General features: G+C 43.7%; 2 protein-coding genes across 2 annotated transcripts in view; one reads left to right on the top strand and one right to left on the bottom strand.

Moving 5' to 3' along the window:
• Window positions 1-4,486, top strand: part of HHAT (hedgehog acyltransferase) — a 153,123-nt gene extending 148,637 nt beyond the window's left edge. The window contains exon 12 of the mRNA XM_082048471.1: window positions 2,217-4,486. Coding sequence (XP_081904597.1) covers window positions 2,217-2,314 — 98 coding nt within the window. The 3' untranslated portion in view covers window positions 2,315-4,486. The remainder of the gene's footprint in view (window positions 1-2,216) is intronic.
• Window positions 4,487-19,334: 14,848 nt separating this feature from the next.
• The window catches only part of KCNH1 (potassium voltage-gated channel subfamily H member 1), a gene marked incomplete at both ends in the record, with an annotated part of 180,692 nt that continues 175,384 nt past the window's right edge, over window positions 19,335-24,642 (bottom strand). The window contains one exon of the mRNA XM_082049304.1: window positions 19,335-20,183. Within this exon, the coding sequence (XP_081905430.1) occupies window positions 19,335-20,183 (849 nt within the window). The remainder of the gene's footprint in view (window positions 20,184-24,642) is intronic.

The following is a 24,642-nucleotide window of genomic DNA, read 5'->3' as shown; positions in this document are numbered from 1 at the left end:
ATGAGAGCCCCATGAACCCAGGTCATAGGCACTATGGAGGAATCTTCTAATAAATCTAAGGCATCTAGAAAGGATTTCCAGTGCCTGGCAAGGCAAGCTGACAAGCTCTCTTGTGCATTGACTGAGGTTAACAAGCAGGTCAGACTAAAGACTACTGTTGGCACATTTGCTGTGTGCCAGAGCTTTAAAGTATTCAAAAATGCAAAATATGTATGTAGCAAGATTTCCAAAAGTGGCCTTTAAAAGAAGAAAAAGACAATTCTAGACTTGGTCCTTTCTTACCTTTCAGGTTCTGTCTGTATAAAGCAGCCAGCACAATATTGCTGCCAGAAGAGGCGTGTTTTTATTACATCTACTGACATACTTTCATGGGCAATTTTATCAGAGACAAAGCATAGCTGCACTTTAGCTTGCTATTAAATGTGAAACCAAATCTACAGTGGCCTAATTTCACTGAAGAAGAGATTATTGTTAAAAATCCCTTTGGAGATACCTCAGAAGTTTTGGTTTGTGAAACAAATAATTAAGTTAAAGGTACAATTTTGCTTTAGGGTGTTGTGAGGACAAGAGCTTGATATTTGTAAATGTGTCAGTGAAAATCATTCAGGTTACAAGACTGTATTTCACCACAAAACAAGGCCAGTACAGTTAGATACTTGTGAAGCAAACACACAGCTATTCATGGCGGGGGGGGAACAAAAACAAAACAAAAACCACACACTACACACCTTTTTCAGAACCTGTTCCAGAGTGGAGGGCTGCACTGCCCAGGCTCTCGGAGCACAAAGGAATGGTCCCCAAAAGCACAGAACTGAGCCCAAGGCCTCGAGCTCTGCTGAGGACAGGCTGTTAAGCTGAGCCTCAGCTGGACATCAGCACAGTTAAACAGTCTCCAGACTGGACAAAGCCAGCCTGCAAAATACCTTGTAAGCATCCCTTCAGAAAGAGCCCTTCCTGGAGTATTGTGTTGTGGAGAGGTTACGTCTTCTCTCCGTCCCTTCTCCAGGCCACTGGGGAATCTCATTTCTGCCAGCAGGTTCCTTCAGACCACAGTGTCCCCCAAGAGGGAGCACTGGAGCCATTTGTTCAGAAGCAGCTGCTGGTAGTACGAGGACAGCATGCAGAAATCCAGTCATACACATAACCAAGTTCTTATGTCAACAACAGCAACAAAAAAGCCACCAAAAAAAACCTCAAACACCTTCCTCCCTGCCCCCTTCCCACATACAAAACACACTAAAGACCATCAGGGCCTGATGCTGGGGCTTTGAACCTATAAACTGTAAATTTCCTAAATTCTAAGAGGAGGCGGAGGATGGAGAAGGGGAACAGAGGTGCCAGGAAGTCATCAGGAAAGGCAAAATCATCTGCCTGATTCAGCTGTCTAGAGATACACATTTTTCAAGTTATCTGCAACTCCACTGGAAAGCAGACGACCTCTTGGCTTGTGACCTCCCGCTTCCTGCTTTAGCTGTTAAAAAGCTAAAATGAAAAGATGGTGACTTTCCCTAAAAAGAATTGGAAATAATGACAGAACACGTAATTTCCCCAGCAAAAGTCTTATTTATAAGAGCAGTCAGTCTTTTTAGTTAAAAAAAAAAAAGTCTAACAAGAACACATCAGACAAATAGGGCTGTCTGTTTTGCACAGGCACAATGGTGTTTTGACCCCGCGAGCTGTTATGGGGCTGTAGAGTGCGCACATCACTTTTACACCCAGCTGCAGGGTATCCAAAACAGCCATAATCAGAGGTTTCCCCAGGCTCTCTGGGCAGAACAGGTAACGGGATTTATTCTGATTTTTAATAACCTGCTTTGTGGCTATGCATGCCTTTGTGCCCAGGAAGTGCCATAGCCAGCCAAGAGCATCAGGGTTCATTCAGGGATCTGCTTGCTAGACAAAGCCTCCACAAAGGAGAGGTTTGAAGCAGAACTCTTTAATTCTGCAAGTACCAGTTGGAGGTACAGAGCAGGAATAAACCTGATCCAGTTCCCTGAAAATGGAAATGATTGGGGCTGCCAAGGGTCAGGCATCCCAGAAGCTCAAACAATCCAGATCTCCCCTTTCAAATTCGGTGGGTTGGCTCTACTTACTTAGGAGACTGAATTGCTAATAAAATTAATTAGAAGCATCATAAGTTGGTCATCCCAGGAGTATTTCTACTTGAAGCAGTCATTAATTATTATGACGAGAATTGTCTGTCTTTCTATTTATAGGCTGGCCATGGGCAACACTGACTGTTCTCGGGTTCCTGTACTGCTACGCTCACGTTGGAATCGAATGGGAGCAAATGCATGCTGTGAATCAGGAATGACGCAGAATGATGATTTTTAAGACAGGTTGATGGCTTTTCTACACTGGATATCCTATACCTGCAGAAGGATGCGCCTGACCAAGGGATTTGGTTAATGTGTTAAAACCAAAAGCTCATGGAATTTATTCTGGATTGGAAATGCGGGAATTGAACCAGAAACACTGATGGACTATGGCTGGGGAGAAATTATGAAGCATTGTGAATTATTTTATTTTTATAAAACAGCATCTCTGTGACTCTATGTATATTGGATTCATGCATCTCAGAAGAGGTATTTTATGTATGTTGAAGATTGTATTTTTGTCTTCCAATATTTTGCTGCCTATTTTGAAATAACGAAGAAAAAAAAAAAATTTCCTACCTTGCACAATCCAAAAAGCCCAATCTCAGCTTCTGTCCAGGGGCACATGGGGCTGTGCCCTATACTTACGTTACTCCATGAAGGGCAGGATGCTCATCAGTTCTTCGTGATTGCTTTCTGATACAAGTTAGAACATTTTTGCTATTCTCGGTGACAGCAGTAGTTCAGCCTTAAGCTACCTCTCTACTTACTGTAGCAAAGTCTGCTTTTCTCTCTTTAATTTCTTCACTTAAAATTTTGCCTTTAAAACAATATTTTTTTAATATAGTCTTAGGAATTGTTTTGTTTGTTTCCTTAAAATGAGGGAGAGGTCCTCACTTAATGAACAGCTTTTCTTTTTAATTGAATAAGACCCTAGAGCTCCTTGGGCTGTCAGCGCTCTCTACCTTGTGTTAGAGCTAAAGCATGTATTATTACCTTTATTATGGGGCAAATCCCACCTTCAAGAGAACTGTTCTGTCTGCCTCTTGTCTTTTTTCTGTTACACCAGTCCTGGAGAAGGCTTCTTCCAAGAGGAGCTTCCTGCACCCAAAGCAGGAGGACTCCTACCAAAACTTGTTCTGTGCCCCCCATCAGCCATTTTGGCCTGTTTGGAGGTACAGTTAGCATCCTACTGTCCATCACTCCTGCAGCTTCAGCCAAGTCTGATCAAGCTCATCCCTCCAACAAGAAATTCCATCCCCAGGATAGGCTTGCACTTAGTGCTTGCATTTCTGATGCCTCTGCTGCTCAGAACTATGGCAGCCCTTTTTCTCCTTCGTTTGTTCCTGAAGAAGTAAGGACAAAGTCTTTAGCTCTTTACCCATCTAGAGACTACACCCATCTCTTGCTGTTTCAAAGCAGAATCTTCCACCCTTTATGTTTAGGAAATTGTTTTTTCCACCCTGAGAATGCAGTGATTGCCCTTGTAAGTCATTTCTAGGAAATACTGTGGGCTGTGGAAAATAGGACTTACATTGAATGCTGCCTGGCCAGAGACATGGCCCTCCTGATTGACTTACGATGATTGCAGGGATCCTCTCAGCCAAAGAAGTACATTACTCTCAGCCTCTGAATTTACTAAAAGAATCTGCGATTGGCCTCCATTTTGGAGCAGAACTGAGTTAAGGGCAAGAACTTCCTCAAACTTAAACTTTGTAATTAAGTGAAATTAGCATTGGAGTGAAAAGTCATGAGTTTTTTTTTTCTTCAGTGTTATCGATTACCATTATTACATGAAACAAGGGTCTGCTAAGTGATTAGATTCCAATTTATATGCATGCAAATCTTCCTACTCCAATATGGAAATGACATTGAAGGTCATCTAGAGTATGCTTATTTCTAAAGTAAAATTATTTGGGGTCTTATTGTTTGTTTTGTTTTTCTAGTGCTTTGTATGTCTTTCATAATTTTTTATCCTTTTTCCTTTTCTAAAAATAAAGCTCAAACTGACTGTTGGCTTGAGAACTGTCTTAGAAAGCTACTGGTTGGTGTAAGAAAAATAAGTGCTTTGCTGCCTTGAAGAAACAGCGCTAGACACTGGAAGCCTGCAGGATGGGTGCCATGCAGACTGGTCACTTGTGTCCTTCTACAGCTCTGCATGGAACATGCGAGCTTAAAAACCAAACTACCTTTAACAGATCTGTTGAGATCAACATGTGAAGCTTCTGGGAATGATCACCAAGAGTAGTACACAAGTAAAATGATGCTTTCATTCAGACTCTTGCTGTCTTGGTCCACAGTCAGAAATATGAAGCATCCTTGCACAATTTTTCTTTATAGTTTAAATATTTATCCTATGAGAAATAAATAGTTTTCCTTCATGCTCAGTCTTTCCAGGGGTTCTTTTTCCTGCTTTTTTGAAACACATATTTCAGGAACAAGCCCACTCACAAAGTTTCTGAGCTGTCCTGCTTATGCTTGGTCAAACATGCAGCTCTCACATGGCACCTGATGTCACTGAAAATACATGGTAGCCAGAAGCGCATCCTTCACACAGGTGATGGTCCTAGACGGGTGGGAGCTTGTGGAGTCCTGGAAGAGACTGAAGTAGACACCCCACTGACTGCAGAAGAAAACACTAAGGAAAAGCTAATTAAGGGACCTAGGAAAAATGTGACAAAGGCATTAGGACATTGGCCTTTTTGAAGTGAAGCGGAGGTGTGGAGACACTAGTGCTGATAGACCCTAAAAGTCATAAATGTGCGGTGACCCCCCCCAAAAAAATGATGGCTCTGAAACTGAGCTGGACAGACATGTAACAGCTACTGAAAAACAATTTACAAGTGATTCTGAAAAACTGCCTCAGCAACTAACAAGTGTAGTCTATGACAGTATACAGCTTTTATGGCTACCACAAAAATCAAGCCTGTCGCGCACACATGTCCCTCTCCTAACCCCCTCCTTGGCTAACACAACCCTCAGCCAGTGTTATTACTGGGGATGGTAAGATTATGCTAAGTGGCTCTTTCTTTAATTCTGCATTGATTAGAGGCCGAGCAAGGCTTTGCTCACATATCTCTTTCACATCTGAGAGCTAAAAGCAGCTTAGTTGGAATTACCAGCTTAGCACAGGTCAGAAGAAAAACAGCTTAACTATGAAAACCTGCAGCAATTTTGTTATTAGTCATAGTGATATCACAGTGCCTCTCTGTTCTCTTGTGCACCCGCTTAATTTCCCCCGTCACTGCCGACCCTCGGGCTGGTCGCAGCTCATGTTCGCAAAGGGGTGACTTGCCTTCCTTGGGCAGGCTGGCACGATTTTCCTCAAGGAGCTGGGAAGAGCAAGGAGATTGCTATGCATGGTCTGTCACCACTTCTCCTGCTTTATAGTCCCCCCCCTTCCCCAAGCAGCGCTGCCTGTTATTGCTTTGCAAAATAACTCTCTCAGCGCACAGCCACTTGTTAGTCAAGGCGTATATTTTAATCCAGCAGAGACAGCTGAAATACTGCTCCCTGAAAAGCTTCTGAAGAACTCTGAGGCTATAATACCTTTGAGGAATGAAGGGAAAATCTGCATTACATTAGATGGTTTCTTGTATTAAGGGATGTCTGGGAGTGACCCTCTCCAGTGGCACAAGGGTGTTGTGGACACCTGTACCAAATTCAGCAGTTTCACAAGTAGCTGCTTGTGGAGCGGTTCCTCCATTAGTTGCATGTAAAAGGAAGACAAGATGAAGCCAATTATTTTATCTGAGATTTCCATTCTCAGCAAATGCCATCATGTCAAGCACGGGTCCTGCCAGAGCATCTGACAATGAGATGAGTCCCAGCTGCCCATGGCACAAGTTACCTACGCCTGAGCTGCTGCAGGTGCATCAGCTCGACTTGGGCATCCGCAAGCTTGAGAGGCTTTCAGGGATATCACCAATGCTCAAGAGGAGAGGCAAAGGAAGAGAAAATGTCTAACGCATATACTTTAGACCGAGCCGAACAGCATCAAGTCCCAGCTTTCAGGCAGCCTCAGCACCTCTCCAGTCAGGCAGCTCCCGCAAGCTACAGCAGCTCAAGTCCTTCAGGCACGTGTCAGCATTGCTGGCCTTGGAAAATACCACTCTGAGCGAAAACAGGCACAGATAATGCCAGGATGAGAACTACGCAGCATCATCAGTCCAGGGAATCAAATGCACTTGCAGACACTTGAAAAACTCCTTATTCCTTATGCTGGGAGCCATGAAGGTCTGGGTGAGAGCAGGTTAAGCTATCATCAGGATTTAATGGGCAAATTTTGACCACAAGCTGGGCTGTACCACTTTTCACCATATCCAGGGCCACTTTGGTCTAAGTGTAAATAACCTGAGGTGCCCATGTACCAGGTCCTTTCAGAAATGGGCCAAGTGAAAAGTGCTACCTGGGTCATACACCTTCCCCTACAACAGTCATACTACAGGTACTAGCACTGCTTCACTATCTACAGGGATTTAAGGAAAACTATACATACCATTGGGTAACTGAAGTTAATAATTGCTGACAGGTGCATCAGCCAACCACTGAAAAATTGAAGTTTACTGAAGAAATAATACAGAAACATAACTTTGGTTATGACCTGTGAAGTTCGAGTTGTATTAGTGCTCCCTCTAGAGCTGATCTTTCTTGACAAAATTAATTAATTTTTATGGACCACAGAACCTAGTGCATTTGAGTTTCTAAAATTAGGTGTCAAAAATAGAACAACTGGAAATGATACTAGAAGACCAGAAACATCTACACTGTTAGTAAATGAATTTAAAAGACAAGTCTTAGGGAAAAGAACAAGATTCATTTCATTTTTTTTTCAATCTGCTGCTGCTGGAAGGGTTACGGTTGTTTTAAGTGCTCGAGTATATGGGAAGATTACCTTGTAGTAAGCCAAATTGCAGAGATAAAAACAAGCATTTATGAGACACTTCTTTAAATGATGCTATTGCTAACTTATGGTTATGGGTTTCTTTAGTCTTGTGGTGGCAGTAGTTTAGTGCTGAGGTGGTAGTTCATGCTGAAATTACAGGATAACAACACCCATTTGGTCACATCTCTGCTCCAGGCTAATTCAGCGATCTCTCAGCTGCCTTCCCCCACCTCTTGGCATCCCACCTCAAGGCCACCCCTTCATCAGGTTCAGTTCTCATGACGGTGCTGCCAACAGCATAAGGGCATGGCCTGGGTCCTGTCTTGGCAAACATCTGCCCAGGACCAAGCTGCCCAAAGAGGGATCCTAGCACTTGCCTCCCCGTTAGTGCCTTCCCCACATGTAGACCTATTGTGGGCCCTACGCTAAAAGCCCACCCTGCGCTCTACTTTACCTGCCCTTTATCACAAACCCATTGTGAATCGTGCTACAAAATGCCAAAACACAGAGGAGAAAGAACCATGGAGAAAACCCTCTACAGGACTTGGAGACCCAGGACCCTTCAGCACAGGAGCCTCTGACTGCACCTTCTCCCAGCCTGGCACCTAAAGTGAGGGTTTGCGGAAACAAAGTGGTTTTATCTCCCTTGTCTCCTTCAAGCCCCAGGCATATTTTGAGTCCCCACACTCCAGACAGCAATATCCCAGTGATGTCCCAGAAGGTCAGCAGGGATGCTGAGCTCAGAGCTTGTCAACTGAGACGTCCCTTGACCCACACTTCACACTCCACTGTCAGTGCTGACTGCTCAGACTTTTGCAGCTTTCACTCAGGTTACTCATTCTCACAGTTCTTCAATCTGATTCAATCCTGCCAACTAATGCTTGTTAAAAATAAGACACCTACAACAGGTCTTCAGTCTCTGAAAATATCCTACTTGCCTTGAACAGCTATGCCCATAAGCACTGACACTGAGAACAACTGCAGATTACATATGAGCCCTGACACAGTGTAAGAGTTAAAAAAGCATGACAATCATTCAGATTACAGTAGTGTACTGCTTTTGGAGTACTTGGAGTCTATAAACTGTGTATTACTTCATGCCATTTGAGGAAACTTCCATTTTAAGAAAAAAAAAAAAAATCACATTTTTCATAATAATAATGTTTCCAGACTCAGTCTTTAAAACCTTTACGCTGCTGGCAGTAACACAAGGGCACCCTACGAGACTGGTAGGGATAACGTCGGCAGGGTAAAGTATCTCACAGCTCCTTCCAGAGGACGGCCACGCTCCACTAAGGAAACTCCAGCAGCTGTTGGAAGACGATAACTCAGAGGTTTACAGCCTGTTACAACCTCCAGCCTAAGGAGCTTCCTGGTCAGTAAGTCCCATTTGCTATTGTGACAGTATTGGGCTTTCTTGTAACTACTCCTGCTCCCCCTCCCTTGGTGTGTTTGCAGACTGCGCTCGCTCTCACTCCGTTCTTCTAGGCTTTCCTCAACAGCTTTCCTGAGACACAGCCAGGTTTCCTCCAGAACCGAGTTTCCCTGATGAAGGAAACGCAGCAGATTCAACCCACCAGGAGTGGTATCCAGGATGATACTTTGGCTACATTGCTGCTTCCATTTACTGCCACAACATCAGACTCTTCTACTGACGCCCGGTCTACCACTGAGGTCAGAGCAACCACCTTGCAGCTTCTCAGCACGCCTGACTACAGCTGCTGTATTTGCTGCTCACCAAAGAGACATGCCCACCCCCATTTTAAAGAGCTATTTACAATTCTTGTTGCCAGAAGTGTAATTTCATGCAGTAGTTCATGCACAGTTTCTGCACTTTTTCCTAAAGGAAGCTTTTTTCCAATTTAGCTTTCAGCTGAACTGTTTTAGTTTATATTTCTGCCTGCACACTTCCCACAGCCAGGTTCAATACGGTTGCATGTGCATTGTTATCATTCTAAAGGAAAACCAAAACAAATACTTTATTTTGACTTGGGGCTACATACAGATTATCTTCGCTCTCTTTCCTGTGCTCACGCCACAGCTGAGAATGTTCAATAAATTCTACTGTTATCATCAGTTCTTCTAAAATACCTTCTGCTTAACTGTAAAACTCGCCAAAAAGCACTGCTGGAGATGTTTAAGAGCAATCTGTATTTCCTCCACTGTAAGCTACTGCACACAGGGAACCATTTCTTGTTGAGCTGTCTCGCTCCTATTGCTGAGGACACAGTAGCCCCCAGGTTTCGTGCTGCACTCGGTGTGCTACCGCTGCTCAGCATTCCCCAGTGGTAACCCCTGCTGAAGAAGTGGCCACAGTCCTCCTTTTATAGAAAATCCACAGGTGTAATAGGTAGTCTAGCACAGCTTCTTCCTCCCAGAGTTGCGTATTTCAGCTTGGAGAATGGGGATGAGGAGGCAAACACCTGTACCAAAGCACGTCCCCTTCAGATTTGCACACACAAACTGCGGTGACATTCGCAGGGGCTATGTCTCCCCTGGGATGGCATTAACAAAGCTGTACCTCTGCCTCGCTCATCATCCATCTGAACAGACACATGTTCAAGAAAACCTCTACACGTGAGGAAAGCTTAAAACACCACCACACAACAAAAATGAAAGAAATACGTGTAAAACAACAAAAGTCATCTCAAAAGCAAACTCATGGAAGTTGCTCACACGGTCCTGCTCCCATCAGTACCAGGCGGAAATTTTAGGGAGAAAGGTTCAGAGTTGGTCATGATGGATGAACCTGCCAAAGATAAGCTTGTTTTAAACCTACATTTGTGCTATGGGGCAGCTTAAATTTGACCTTGGCTGTACTACAACTTGGCTTGAACATAATTAATAAGGAGGAATGGGAATGGAAAAGGAGAGGAAGGAAAAAAAAAATAGGTTTGAGCACATGTATTTTGCAGATACAGCTGTGCACAAGTGCCTTCATATCTGCTTCTGACAGACATGTTAGGAGTTCCATTTCTCTAATTCCTTCTTTGGATCTCTTGCAGGTTTTTACTCAATCTGTCTTTCAAGAACAGCACAGGTCATTACCCCCAGCTTCCACATACCAACACTGAGTTTCTGGTGAGTTAAAATGAAAGGAGCAAAAATGCAATCTTCTAGGGGAAAAATATTTGTATTTGCTGATACTCTTCATGTTCTCTGTGCCTGTTGCGATGAAACCCCTCACACCGCTGGCAGTAACAAATACCATAGCAACATCGCATCCTTCTCAGTGCTTTTGCAGCTGGATACGCAGCCTTACTAAACCCCCCGCCTCAGCGGGGCACAAGGCGAACACAGAAAGCAGCTCATCAGCCAGGATGTCCCAAGATGTCCCCAAGCCTCACTGCCCACCGTGGGTGGGCAGGTTGGGGTGCAGCAGCCAACCCACGAGGTTGGTGGGCCCTGAGTGTCAGCCCACACCAGGCAGGGGCACCGCTGGCACACACTGATGTTCCTTTAGTGATGGGGGGAGAAAATAAAAGACATTGCTATTGTGCACGTGTGCTAGGTGGGGTAAACTTGCTGCAATTCTGTCCCAAGGTTCCCACAGCACAGAGACCTGGGTCATGCTGGTCATGTTTACTCCGATGCAAAAAAAACATGGGAACCAGGGTGTTTCTGACCACTACAGAGATACAAAAATGCACCGTGAGGCAATTAGAGAACCCCCATTACCAAGCACGAAGTTCAGAACAATGTAAGCAGCACTCACCTCCTCAGAAGCCAACACGCTGCAGGCTGCCCCAGAACTGTTGCCTCTGCCCCTGGAGCTGCAGATCTGCTGGAAAAGCCCCCATGGGGGGTCCCAGCAGCTGCCGCACAGGTGGCGTCATGGAGGCAAGGAAGGCTCCAGGCCCTTTGCCAGCCAGTATCACCAGCAAGGGGCTTCTTTACAGCCCCAAGGAGGCAGTTCAGCACCACACACACTCCAGCCCCGAGCTCTCCGCTGGCTGCACACCTTCAGGCATCTTGCAGGTGCTGCTTTCTCCACACTAGCTCATAATAAAACAGAATCAGCAACACCTGCAGTTATTGCTAAGAGAAGTCAGAGGCCACAGCACACACCCCGTGGCCTAGAAAGCTTTTGTCCCTGGTCCAAACATGCTCCCAGCTGCACTGAATGAGGAGTGGGGACTGGCACAGATGGGCAAGGGGTCTAATCACTGCTGTTGCTCAGCTGAGCCCAGGCTGGACAGGCCAGCATGTGGAACACGAGCCTTTGCAATTTTTCGAACAAACATGGGCAAAAAAATGCTGCAGTTAATAGAGAATTTGGTTTGAAACACTGTGGGACTAATGAGGGCAGAGAAGCCAGGACAGGAAACAATGTGCAGGCAATGCTGTCCCCCTTTGTATGAACTTAAGCTTGCAGCACAACCAGGGTGGCTGCTAAGAATGCAGGAAAAACTTCAACAAAGAAAATAATGGGGAGCTCAGAAAATGAGAACAAAGGCCTCTAGAGACCTCAAAAACGCCTTCACTATGGTAATTTTCCCTTTTATAATAAGTACAGGGAACATTGTATAACATCAGGCAAAAGAAAGCTGAATTTTTGTATTGGCCAGTGAAGCCATGCCAGTGACTACAGATCCTGTCACGCTGTATACTACAGTGGGTGCAGAAATGGTGTTAAAAATGGCTCCTCATTCGGCTCCTTGGCTGCTCTCAGTACAGTTTAGCCTCAGCTCTGCAGTCTGCAAGCTTATGGTTTATTGCTGTTGGTTTGAAGATGAGATTCACAATCCCTTGAAGTGCCTTAATAGAGGTGACAGCTGCGTTCACAAGACCCTCAAATGAGAGGATGGAGAATGAATGACAAAAATGGGTGTGAAGCTCACAGGGTCTAGGCTGATGTCCTGAAGACTAAAACTTTGTATACAGGTCCAGAGTGGCTGCTGGCACGCAGGAACCACTGCTGCATGTGTCCCTGTCACGTATGCTCGTCCTGACCTAAAGGGATCTCCCATTCCCATCACCTTTGGTTATCGAGTTCTTTGCTGAGGTAGACAACAAAATAATACTCACTGCTGCCTGTTGCAGTAGTGTCACCGGCAGGGGACACCCACTAGGGGCTTCCTGCCTGTGGTTTTTGTCTTCATGCAAGTCCATGGTGAGGTCACCTTCTTCTGCAGCAGATGAGAGGACATCAGAAGCCTCTTTGATGTCTAGTATTCTGGTTTCCAGAAGTTTTGTTATAGTTCTCAGATACAGCGGTAGTGAACAGTCTAAACCACAGCTCCGTGTACCCTCAGGATATCAAATGATCATTTCAGACAGGTCACAGCAGGTGATCTTCCTGCTCAGACAACATCTGACCCAGACTGGAGTCCCCAGTGCAGGACACTGCCTGGGGTGCCAGGATGGTCACTTCACAGAACACCTGAGTTCAGTTCACAGTGACCCTGGAAGCATAAATCTCTGTTGCACTGATAGAGAGCAGATGGAAATCTGAGGAAACAATCTGAAATGTTTACGACCAAAACAGTCACGTCATGCTTCTCTACTGATAACACTCGAGATACAGAACAACAGCAACAAAAGGGCAAGACAGAAGTTCTAAAGAGCAACTTAAAACCCCCTTCTTGATCTTATAAGCACATACTCAACAGGTGAGAAAGCACACCAAGGCAACCGTAATGTATAAAATAGTTTATTACTATAATAAATAAAATTAAACTTTTTTTTACAAATATTATTTGTGCTTGTTTAAAAATGTTGAATAGGGATATCGTTAATGTAGGTGGCTGCATTTGTAACTGAAACATTCCCAGACAGTGCATATATACATATGCACATACATACACACACTGTCTATCTATTGGCAGCTGCTTTGCTGACCACAAAAATAGTATCTATTCGTTCTCTTTTTCTAGTCATGCTTCATTGAACAAAGTGACAAATGCAAAGAAAAAGAACCAAGAGTATTTGGTGGATTTCTGAAAGGATAAAAACAAGTGAAGTACATTGAAAGGCGCCAAAGCAACTGCATTAACCGCATATCAATAAAGTGTCCGTGCAGTGGTGGCTAAATATTGAAACGCAGACAGGTCTCCAACAGATGTACAAATATCGATTGTATGTAGGTGCAACAATCTAACACATTCATTAGAAAACTTGGTATTTCTTTATGTAGCAGTTCATCCTGATACAAGATTATTGAACTTCTTTCATCTACAGCTAAAATGATTCTTTTTCTATGTTAGTGGTCACAGATTCAGTGGGAAAAAACCATGAGCCTTTCAGAACAGTTAGTGAAAACCCCAAACTGTTTTGTTAACATTAGGTATTTAGATTGAGTTACAGAGATGTTCTGGGATTACACATCAAATATGTTTACACAACACTCAACAATCAGCTTGAAACAAATTACAGTTGCAGATAAATCCACATTAGCTTTGTCGAACTGTAAAACAAAAAGTCTTTGAAACAAACACGCGATATGACAGGTTGGCTCCCTGATATACAAAAGTGTTCAGACAATAGTTACATCTCTTTGTTTTATGAGGGGAGAGGGCTATTGGAGTAATCCTTTATCCTAATAAGAAGGCAATAAGTGGAGAAAGAAATGTGATTACCAGCAAGTGATTACCATTAGATTTAGAAAGCTAATCAAAGTGCTTCATCTTCAGGCAACACTGTAAATACTACAGAACATTAAGAAGGAAGGAGAACGGAATCACAGTTTGAATTATATCACTTATGAAAGGGTCTTAAGGCTAAATGTTGGATATATCTTATTGCAAAAAGCTTTATATTTATTTAATTGAATCAATGCTTGCCACAACAATGTGGTCAAAATTATGTCAGATTGGAGGATACAGTAACCTACTGTGCCTCACCTCAGATTTCTGGAGCTTCCCCTGCACGGGACTCTCTCTGAAAGGTTTGTCTCAATGAAACAGAATGCAGCTGAAACACAGACTTTGTTATTGCAAATACACCCACAGGAGACTATGTGGAAATGAAGAATTCAGTAGAAGACGCTTTTCACCACCTAACACCAGGACAAGAAAGCAGAGGTGCAGCGACCACGTGTTACGCTGCCTGTGAGAAGAAGGGTAGGCTCAGCACCTTTGAGACAGCCCCTGGTACCAGGAAAAAGAAATCCATTTATTCCACTGTCTCTCTTGCAGGAGAAACCATGAGAAGCACCACCAAGGCAGCTTCGCCACAGAGAAACTGTGAGCAGCAAATAGCAGCCTGCGAGCCTTATTCCCTCTGATTACGACACAGCATTTTTCCAATTTCACATGTATTTCTGTTTCCTGACCATCACAACACTTACCAGATCTTCCCTCAGTCACAATATTCGCCGGAGTAACAGTATAAAATTGAGGCCAACTAGAGAAATCAAAAGTCATGGCCTTAACAGTTCAACGGTTAACAAACAAGATAGTAACTAGGACATTCGGTGGATGTCTACCAGGAAGATTGAAGCTCCCTTCTTGAACTGGAATCATTAAATGAGGGATGTGCTTTTACATAACAAAAATGCAATCCATAGACTTATCTATACATAGATATTATATATATCTGTGTGTATGTACACGCATCTGCACAAGTGTAATCATACACATTGTTTATATAGTAAAGACAAATCATGTATTAAATTCTTTCACAGACTGGTTAAGAGTGATTGAAAATATATCACCAGATATTCACAGTAAATATCTTGTTCGGTTCATTAAAGTGAAGTACTGTAGAAGCAGAATATCACCTTCGAAGCTGTTAAACAGGGTGTTCGCTGGGGTTCAGGGCAGCACTGTGAAAGAGATTTAAAGCAAGAATGGTGTTTTTAAAAGTGTACATGTAATAACAGACAGAAGTAAATATATCTGAACATGGTAGGGGTGAGGGTCAGGTTTTGCTTTTTTAATCCTGTGCTGCGTCTCAGTGGTCTTTCCAACACTTTAAGAATTAACTTATAAAAGTCCATGTTTTCCCAAATCTTAACCCAGGCTCTTTCTCTCAACTACCTGCTTTTGACTGAAATCTAATTCAATCATATGGTAAAAATGGAATACAGCATCTCCTTTCGATTAATGTAGGTTACTTAGCAAGTTGTTAAATGGCAGAAGCACTATGCCAGAACACAGTTAAAACAGGCTTGTTGCCTTTTCTTTTCTCTCATGGTAGGTACAGACATTTGCTTGTTAAGGGGCAGAGTCTCATGTTCAGAGATTGTTCATTTCTAAGGTGGAAAATAATTTAAGTGAAAAGCCTTCACCAACACGTAGAGAGAAAGAAAAAAAAAAATGAACAGGTGACAAATAAAATGGAAGAACAAGTAAGAATTATGGTGGGCACGCACACCGTCCAGCCCTGGGCATCCAAGTGTAAGGCTCAATGGAGAAAGACAGATTTGTAACACGGGTGCTTTCCACCACTCTCCAAAGTAGATGTCCCGCATCTGTGGAGCCTGGGCACCACAGCATGAGTCCAAATTAGTCCAAGGTTCAAAGGAGGGACTAGTCCCATAGCAGGCAAGATTTTGCTCATTTTAACCACTCAGTAGCCCAGGGAATCCAGAGACCAAAGCTCATCCTGAGTAGTATATTTTTAAAAATTCTCTTACAACATATACGGGTTATTGAGGGATGATGCGGTCTCTTACAACTGGTTTTAGTGCCTGCCAGTTCATAAAATCGTAATAAAACTGGTCTAATCTCAGTTACAGCTGTGCAAATCTGAATGACACTGACCGCTCTCAGTGCTGCCCTGGAGCAGACACCCTGAAGGTGTCATAAAGAGCAGAGCTGCTCTGAGTTTCATGACTGTAGCAAAATCAAATTTGGCCATAATCTTCAAAGACATTACATTTTAAGCGTGATTCAGGAATATATGACAATCTTTGAAGGCTTTACAAATAGATTATAAATGGCTTTATAAGCCATCACAAAAGCCTTATAAAAGCCTGAAGAAAGGACTTGTGCTGCACCCACCTACTGTCACACCGGGTGTGCAGGGGTACGGTGTCATACTGAATGTCAGGCTACACGAGGAGTAACCCCAACAAATGGGGGCTTGGGTTCTTTCAGTCACTGGTGTGGCCAATAATGGGGCTTCCAGGGCTGACCCTGCTGTGACTCCAGGCCTAGGCAATCGGCAACACCAGAATAAGCCTTAACATATCCCTGAGGGCACATAAAAATACAACTGAGAAACATCAGCTCAGTGTCAGCAGCAAAGGGTCAGGGAACCTGCAACTGCACATTTTGTTTTATATCTGTACTGCAGTGCTGGAGATATTAGGCACATACTTTGGAGTATATAAACATTTCCTCCCTCATCCACCTGGGATAAGCTAATTTTCATGTTTACCCAATTGCAGTTAGGTGGGTGACACTTTCACAAAGTGCTAAGTTCATCGAGACTTGCAGCATCTCAAAAATATTATGAAGAAAACCTAGTATGAGGAATTTGCCTGGATTAGGAAACTGGGTGCAAGTCAGTCTCCAAAAACTTGCTGGAACTTTTGGGCATCAAATAAAAATCCTTGTATTTTAGTACACCTCTGTTTTACTTAAGCATAATTTCACTATCCACTGAATTTACTGACTGAGGAGGCTAGGAAGATAAAGGAAAGGAAAAAAAGCATTCAGCAGTTTCTAAAAGAAACCATTCTTACATGGATTCCTTATGGCAATTGTGCCATAGCTATTACAGGTAACTGTTGTCACTTGAAGCGATTAATGCAGCAAACACACAGGGTGACTTTGGTCAACAAGAGCCTTCCTCAGTACTGCACATCTGCGGTGCGGTACTGTAAAACACACCAGTTACCACTGGAGAAACCTAAACATGGAACCAGAAATAAATTGAAGAAATGGCACCTGTGTTTCAGAGCAAGTCACCTCCCTACTGCTTTTTCTTGCAGGAGGGAAAAGGTAACTCACAGATTTGATCCCGAGAGCTGTTTCTCAGGAATATTTCAGTCTTTGGATAAGAGTTCATAATCTGTGGGCACTACCATAACGAACCAAATGTCCTGGTTTTGTTAAAAAACAAGTTTCTCTTTTAGTGAATTTTCCTGTCAGCTAAAGTCTTCTTACTAACTGCACTTCCCTGAAAGCCAGATACATGTTTTGGTAGACATAGCAATGGTATGCAAGGTCGCTAAACTGATAAGGATGGATGCACATCCCACGAGAGGGGCAACAAGAAGTAGTGAACTGAAACTGACCAACTAAGTATTCCATCCCATTCACTTGATACTTCATATAAAAGTGGGAGATCATGAGGATCTCGTCCCTTTTCCTTATGGCCGACATTAGGAGAGGACCTTGCGAGTTGTCCCTGCGAACTGAGGCCTATTGACAGACTGAATCCAGCTCCAGTTGGCTGCAGAGTCCAGTCCAGGACTTTGGGTGCTGGCCCTACATCTGCCGGGACTTTAAAGATTGGTTTTGCATATTTTGTATTATTTTCTCTATTTTTATTAGTAGCATTAGTAAAACATTTTTAATTTTTCCAACTCTCTTCTCACTGTCCTTCTTTCCCTCCCAGTCGCTTGTCCTTAGTGGGAAGGGGGGAGAGGGAGGGGCTAGAGGGGGAGAGAGGAGGTTAACAATACATCTGCCATGGTTTTATTGTCATCCTGCAATCAAACCTTGACACCAAGCCAATCCTAAACCATTTGCTTGTGGACCTGAGCGGGTGGCTTGGCACAGCACGGCCTCACCACCGTGCCGGTTCATCAGGGGACCTCGCGCTGCCCCAGGGATGTCTGACACAGTTCTGCATTGCAGTGTGCAAGCATCAAGCCATCAGACACCCTTTCCAATAGTTTTTGTTTTCTTTTGTTTTGTTTTCCTTGCCTCTTCCTTACTTAACATGAACAAAAATCTTCCCCCAAAACCATATGTTTTTTGTAAATGACTTCGTACCATAGAAAAAGAATGAAATTTAACTACTCCCACACTGTGTTAAGACCTATTGCCATTAAAAATGAAAACCCAATAAAGTTTGCCCCATGCTTCTGAGCTCTAACCTACCGTTAAATAGTGAACATACCAGATCAGTGGAGAGAATATACTGTGCGTATACGTCTATATACCAAGGTGATAACCCAAGCCATGATACCAGCTATGCTACCCTATCTAATGACTAACGAAGAACAGTTTTGGTAAAGTGCTTCAATCTTCCTCCAAAAAAGTCATGAAACTATAGGTTTTGGAAACATCTCCTTCTTTAAGAAGTAGATCCTTTTGTTTCCTTGCTACAATAGCACTTGTATACAGTAAGCACTGTATTTCTACCTCTACTTCCATTTGTTTACTGGCCAGATCAGATCTGGAACAAGACATCTGGATGCAGAGGAAAATGCCACAATCTAAAATCTTCAAAAGTTCTGTGAAAGCCTTTGGCCACAATGAACATTATCAAAACAGAAACTCCTGCATAATAGTTTAACAAGAATTAAAAGAGCAGATTCATGGCAAAAACAGGACACAAATGCCACAGTATATTTTCATGGGAGGCAAATCTGCAGGACCCATTACTGATGTGGTGCAGTGGGCTGTGCTCAGGTACGCTGCACACCTAACCCTCTATCCTCCAGCAGCTGGAGTTAAAAGCAAAAGTAACAAGATTCTAAGACATTTGAGACACAAGTTTTTGAAAACCAGTGTCCTTAACTCATTGAATGAGAATGTGGAAGATCCCACTTATTAACAGACCTGAAATACTGTGGCTATTAGTGAGGACGTTGCTAAATATGATTGCTTTAGCAATATGTCAGTTTGCAATTAAAGGATACAATTTTTTCAACTTTTTAGCCCTTCCTTGACTACCCAAAAATAGGTTCGGTACATGTTGAAATGACATACATGTCTCCTACTGCTCTTTCTTATTACAGATACATCAAAATATACTGTGACATTTAACATGCTGTATAGGTGACTGAGACAGTGACAACAGCAGCAGCAAACAAAACCCAAAATAAATGCTGAAAACATAAGCACCCTGGCAAGTGCTTATTCATAGGCAAAACCCAAGCTAACATGGTAAGGCATGCTCCAAAAACCTCAGAGGTCACCTGGGGCTCACGGGGACGGCTGCTGCTGTCAGAATTCTCATTCCAACATTCCAAGGGAGAGAGAGGGAGTGGGGAGAATGGGCACCAACAGAGAAAAGAAAAACTTTAGAAACTGTACCCTTGCTGTCAAAAAGGCTTCAGAGTCAGCTGCCATCTTGACATGAGGTTGCAATTCCTGTTACTGTACCTTTCTAGACAAAGGGAACATGCTTAGAGAACTGGTCCCTCACTCATTTTCAAGAAAGATTAAATTTAAAATGTTAGGGGGCTGTTTGTTTGTTTCTTTGTTTGTTTGCTTTTAAAAAGAAACACCTCAGCTAGCTCCAAACATGTCTTTTTCTGATTCTGGAGACTGTGGCCTTGATATTTCAAACAACTCCTGTGGCGACTGGGAGCTTCTTCTTGAGGTTAATATCCTAAGTATCTCAGCCAGCTGTTTTTCTATATTGGTCATTTTTGTGTTTAAAGCCTTGATGTCCTCTTTCAACTCGTGTTTCACTTCTAGCATGGTGGCCTGAAGAGTCTGTTCTGGGATGGGATAAAAGGAATGCTTGACCTCGGTGAGGACCGGGCTGTGGTCCTGCGGGCTTCTTGTCTCCCCAACGTTATCCAAGCGCAAGTCACTTTTTGTAATGCCACTGTCGCAAGAGTCTGTCTTCTTCAGGGTAGCTTCTCCCGAAGCTTTAGTTCTCTCTGGTAAAGTCTCCATGGACTCTGCTTTAGAGACCTTGTTCCAGTCTTCACCTTTCCCACAGGCATCTTTGAATTTGGCCCAGCCTTTTCGTCGGGGGTATTCCCCTGGCACCTTGCACCCTGCGTAGTCCGATGTGGGGGCCTGCAGCTTTGCCTGGTCAGAGGCCCCAGAGGTTGAAGCGGGCTGGTACGACACAGGGGTGGCCGGGCTCTCTCGTACGGTCACGACGCTGGCTTTGACCACGGCGCGGGTGGAGGAGTGCTCGCCCAAAACGTTGCCCTTCTCCACGTCCAGGTCATCCGGATCTCTGCCCCTCTCTGCCGCCAGCCGCGCTTCCTTCTGCTGCCTGAACCTCTGGAACAGCCGGCGGACCGGGTGGTCCGGGGGCAAGATCAGAGGTGCTTCGTTCTTCCTCTTCATCCTCTCCTCTTCTTCACGTTTGACATCACTGATTTTCCGGAACACAATCTAGAGGGGGAAAGAGATTTCACTCTGTGATTAACTGCATATTTGTTAAGGAAGGCAGGGCCGGGGCCAGGGGGGGTGGTGAAATTGCAGAGAAAGAATTATTTGAAAGAATTTATTTAAACTGACAAATGCACAACCTCTGCACATTTATAGCAACATTTTCAAGTGTCTGATCTTGTATGGAACATGGATTATTTCATTATTTAAGAGAATACACCATCTGTCTTATAAAACCAGAAAAAAAAAAAAAAAAAGAAGAAAAAGATTTCTCTAGTTCTGAGAGGTCAGCAAGGCACTGCCACTGTAAATATAATGATCCCAGGAAGTTACTTCTTCTATTTTGTGTTAAAAGTGACTTCTTATATTTCTTTTCCTGACTCTACGGTTTAGCACTAAGTTTCTCATATGATCAAGAGCCACTCCCATGCCTTACAGCAGCCTCATCCAAGAGCTCTCTCACTACATGTCAGGCAGAACATCTGATATTACGCTAGTACAGCTTGGCCACTAATGGGGTCAGTACAGCAGAGACTACTCTGGACTCTATGACACCAGTCTGCAGAGTGCTTCTTGCCCTCCTCTCCCCTCCAGAAACAACTCGCAGTTTGGAGATGAGGAAAAGCTCAAGTCAGTCCCACAGTCAGGGGACAGTGGGGAATGAGCTCTGAGAGACACAGGGAAGCTGTTTGTGGCTTGATTATTACAGAAGCTTGAGAACCAGTAAGTAGTCTGGTTTGAAAATGGGAGGCCCCCTAAACTAAAGTTTTCAACATAGAGTATTCCATGTGTAGTCTCCAGCTTCTACTGAATTCTAATACCTAATCTCTTTAGCTGCTTCTGGGAAAATCCACTCAAAGTCCTTACACTCCAATGCAGAAATAACTCTTAGATTCAAATTTAGGAAATGTGCAAATAAATCCATCCCTCTGTTGCAGACAGATTTAAATTAAACTAAACATAATAAGCACTGCCTCACTGGCACACACAAAATGCACGTTTCTCCCGACTCCAATGCTTCTTGACACTTTTGTCATTGTAAAGCAGGGAAAAAAACATCTTAACGCTGGGTCTTTGGAAGGAAGAAGTTGTCAGACTTGGCAGTATTTCCCAAATACAAAAGAATAAAATTAGCAGGAAGGATATTTTATTTCCAAGCTACAATTAGGAAACTAAATGTGAGACAAGAATAAGAAAACAGGGTACTTGACAGCATTTTTTTTTTTCCCCCAGGAAACTCAGTCTGCAGTGAGCTCAGTATAAAGCAGATAAAGCCGGGTAATCCTTAGAAGTGAAAGAATAGCACTTACTCACTGGGAAGGGAGAATCAACACAATGCTCCAGGCTAATGGCTTCCCACACACTGGCAGCTCCCCGCTTTAATTGAAGGAGGAGTGTCAGCCCAGCATGAAGGCAATGCCAGGCTGGGTCTCTGGGGTCACTGCAGCCACAGGCTGAAGCTAGCGCCGGTGGCACAAAACCCCAGCAAATCAAGGCAACTAGAAGTCAGGTCAGGTTGTCTCTGCAAACTTCTGTGTCCCCAAACCCTCCCTCTCCTGCAGTTTACACGTTTGGTGCTGGTGTGGACACCCAGGTCCCGTATGGCCCCGTGCCAGACGGTCACCCAGTTAATAGGGCTCGTGTCACTTTGCAGAGAGAATCATAGAACAGTTTGGGTTGAAAGGGACCTTCAAAGCTCATCTAGTCTAACCTACCTGCAACAAGCAGGGACATCTTCAACCAGATCAGGTTGCTCAGAGCCCTGTCCAGCCTGCCCCTGAATGTCTCCAGGGATGGGGCATTTACCACCTCTCTGGGCAACCTGGGCCAGTGTTTTACCACCCTCACTGTAAACCATTCCTTCCTCATGTCTAGTCTCAATCTCCCCTCTTTTAGTTTAAAATCATTACCCCTTGTCCTGTCCTAGCAGGCCCTGCTAAGAAGTCTGTCCCCATCCTTCTTATAGACCCTTTTAAGTACTGAAAGGCCGCAATAAGGTCTGTTTAAATGAGCATGTCTTTGTACGTGAGCAGCCTCAGCCTGACCTGTGGATACGGGCTGTGTGTTTTCCTGGAGTGCTCAGAAGGGTGCTGCAATGGTCACCCTTACAGGGGTCACCAGGGAAAGCACCTGGGTGCTGGAAAGAGTCAGAGGCCAGGCTGTTTCATAGAGCCCTTGTCTAGTCCAACCCCAGTTCCACACAGCCCGCTCAGCACCTTGTCTGGCAGGCACTGGAGTACCCATCACTATTTAATGGCTGGCCTTTGTAACATAAAGGGGTAAGCTATTTGACAGAAGTTGCCCTTGATTACAGCACCATACAGATGAGAGGGCAATTGAGCAAGTCTTAAGCAATAAATTATTATCAGCCTAGCCTAGCCCGTACTTGTACTAGCCATCGCATCTCATGCAGATGGTAGCATCACCTCTGTGCTGGAGTACAAGAGAAGCAGATTTACCAGCGAACACAAAAAGGTGAGCACTGAGAGACACGCTGACAGTAACGCTCATCTCCCCACAGCCAGCACTGTGTTCTGTTGTGCTGTCCAGAGGAGCTCTGTTGATGCTAAGCCCAACAGCAGCTGGAGGAGCTGCCACCAGCTTTCTCACTGCCTGGCTGTCAGCCTTGGAGCCCTGAATGTACCTTCTCTCCTTTGCCTTCAGGAGACCAGACTGCAACAGAAACAGGAACATATGCAGAGACAGCAAATACATACATACTGCCTTTGTCACTGATAACTGGTACCAGACTAACGAGACCTCTAATTTTCATTTTCCACATGAGGCCTTACCCCGGCTACACCACAGCAGCAATCACCTGCGTGAATGCCGAAGTGCAATCCTCAGGTCTCCTGTTCTCTTCAACATCTTTTATACATATACATTTATGTGACAAGCTGCACTCATGCGGTGCAAATCAAACCTACGCACATTTGCCAGAGGACATAGCCTCTGACTCTTGGGTTGCCTGCTTTTAACTAACTCCTAAGACACTGGATAAATACCTGTCAGAAAGCGACTTGTCTTTGGGAAGCCCAGGCAAACCTGTCACTGGTTTCCTTTTGGCAAGCTTGCAAAATGCCATATTTTCTCAAGACAGCTCCATATTTATGTATTAAGCAAAAGTGTTATAACTATGCAAAGCTCGGCAGTAATTGAAAAGACTTTACATATATGCATTTTGGAATTTTTTTTGTTGCTGTCTTTTTTAAGAAAAAATGGAAGTCCTTATAGATGAAAATACAAATAACTGTTTTAAATGGACTGTTTTCTTAAAATTCTTGAGGAAAAAGCCATTTAAGTGGTTAAACAGCTTCAGCAGCATCCAAGGTATCCAGAAAATGTGTTTGTTATGCTGATGTACGTATACCTGCTCCCACAAGCAGTAAGAGCAAAGAGGGAAAGAAAATAGGTTTTATTTGTCATAAGGAAGATAAGTCTGCACCTACACAGCAATTTTCATGTGGAATTTGATAGGGCTATAAGTACGGATGTTAATCAAAGTTAAACCTCAAAATATTACGGCAAAGACCCTAAGATGGTTTTTAGAGCAGTTCCTTTTTATCCAGCTCTCCAATCATTCATTTTTGTCCAGGAAGGGATAGCGCTTTTTACCCTGAAAATCTCCTAGCCTGTGTGTTATACGCCACGCAAACACAGAAGTCCTCTACTTTACAGGCTATGTAGTTTTCCCTAACATCATATGCTTCAAAACCCAAGCACACAGAAAAAAAATCTAGTGAGAGCATTTTAACAGTATGTGGATATGACAATATGGACAAAGAACCTGAACTGAGATGAAATAATAAGAAATTTAAACACCAGGGCTAAAAGTGCATAGTTCACACATCCACTCTCAAGCCTTGTTTCATGATTTTGTTTTTACTAAAAGGATGCTGAATCTTGTAGCTCCACAGGAAAATCCCCCAAGCTACCAGAAATGTGAGCACTGTGGGAGTATCCATGTAGATTTGCCAAAAACGTGAAAAATAGCTGTGTTAGGCACAGATAACTGCAATTATATTTAAACATTTAACTGAGGCATGCAGCTATAATGATTCAATGACAATTTTATTTTTGGACAGTGCACTCAGAGAAATGGAGAAATGTGCTGGCAGGTTGGGGTGCACTCCTGCACCCCTGTGTCCCACTGTCCTGTGGCAGCACACAGCCTGTGGCCACACTTCCTCCTGTGCACGAGCTGTGCCCAAGGAAGAAAGATGGGGTTACACCCAGCACATTTCCCTTCCTCTCTATTAACGAGTTGTGAAGGTGACACAGTGTCTGGTAAGTTTGGGGGAAAGACTCTGCCTCTTTTTAATCCTCAAAGAGTTCTCAAGCTGTATTTGTAGAATCAATGCCTTTCAAGTCAAGATTTCTCTTTGGTTGTCAAATGTGGAATGCCCAGCAACTGCTACTTGGAATTTCCAGTGCTGAGCACTGAAACCCAAGCACCATTTAA

The sequence above is a fragment of the Streptopelia decaocto genome (assembly GCF_964273445.1).
Source record: "Streptopelia decaocto genome assembly, chromosome: 3".
NCBI classification, from domain to species: Eukaryota; Metazoa; Chordata; class Aves; order Columbiformes; family Columbidae; genus Streptopelia; species Streptopelia decaocto.
The sequence above is the reverse complement of the archived record's forward strand: the minus strand, read 5'-3'. Positions and strand labels throughout refer to the sequence as shown.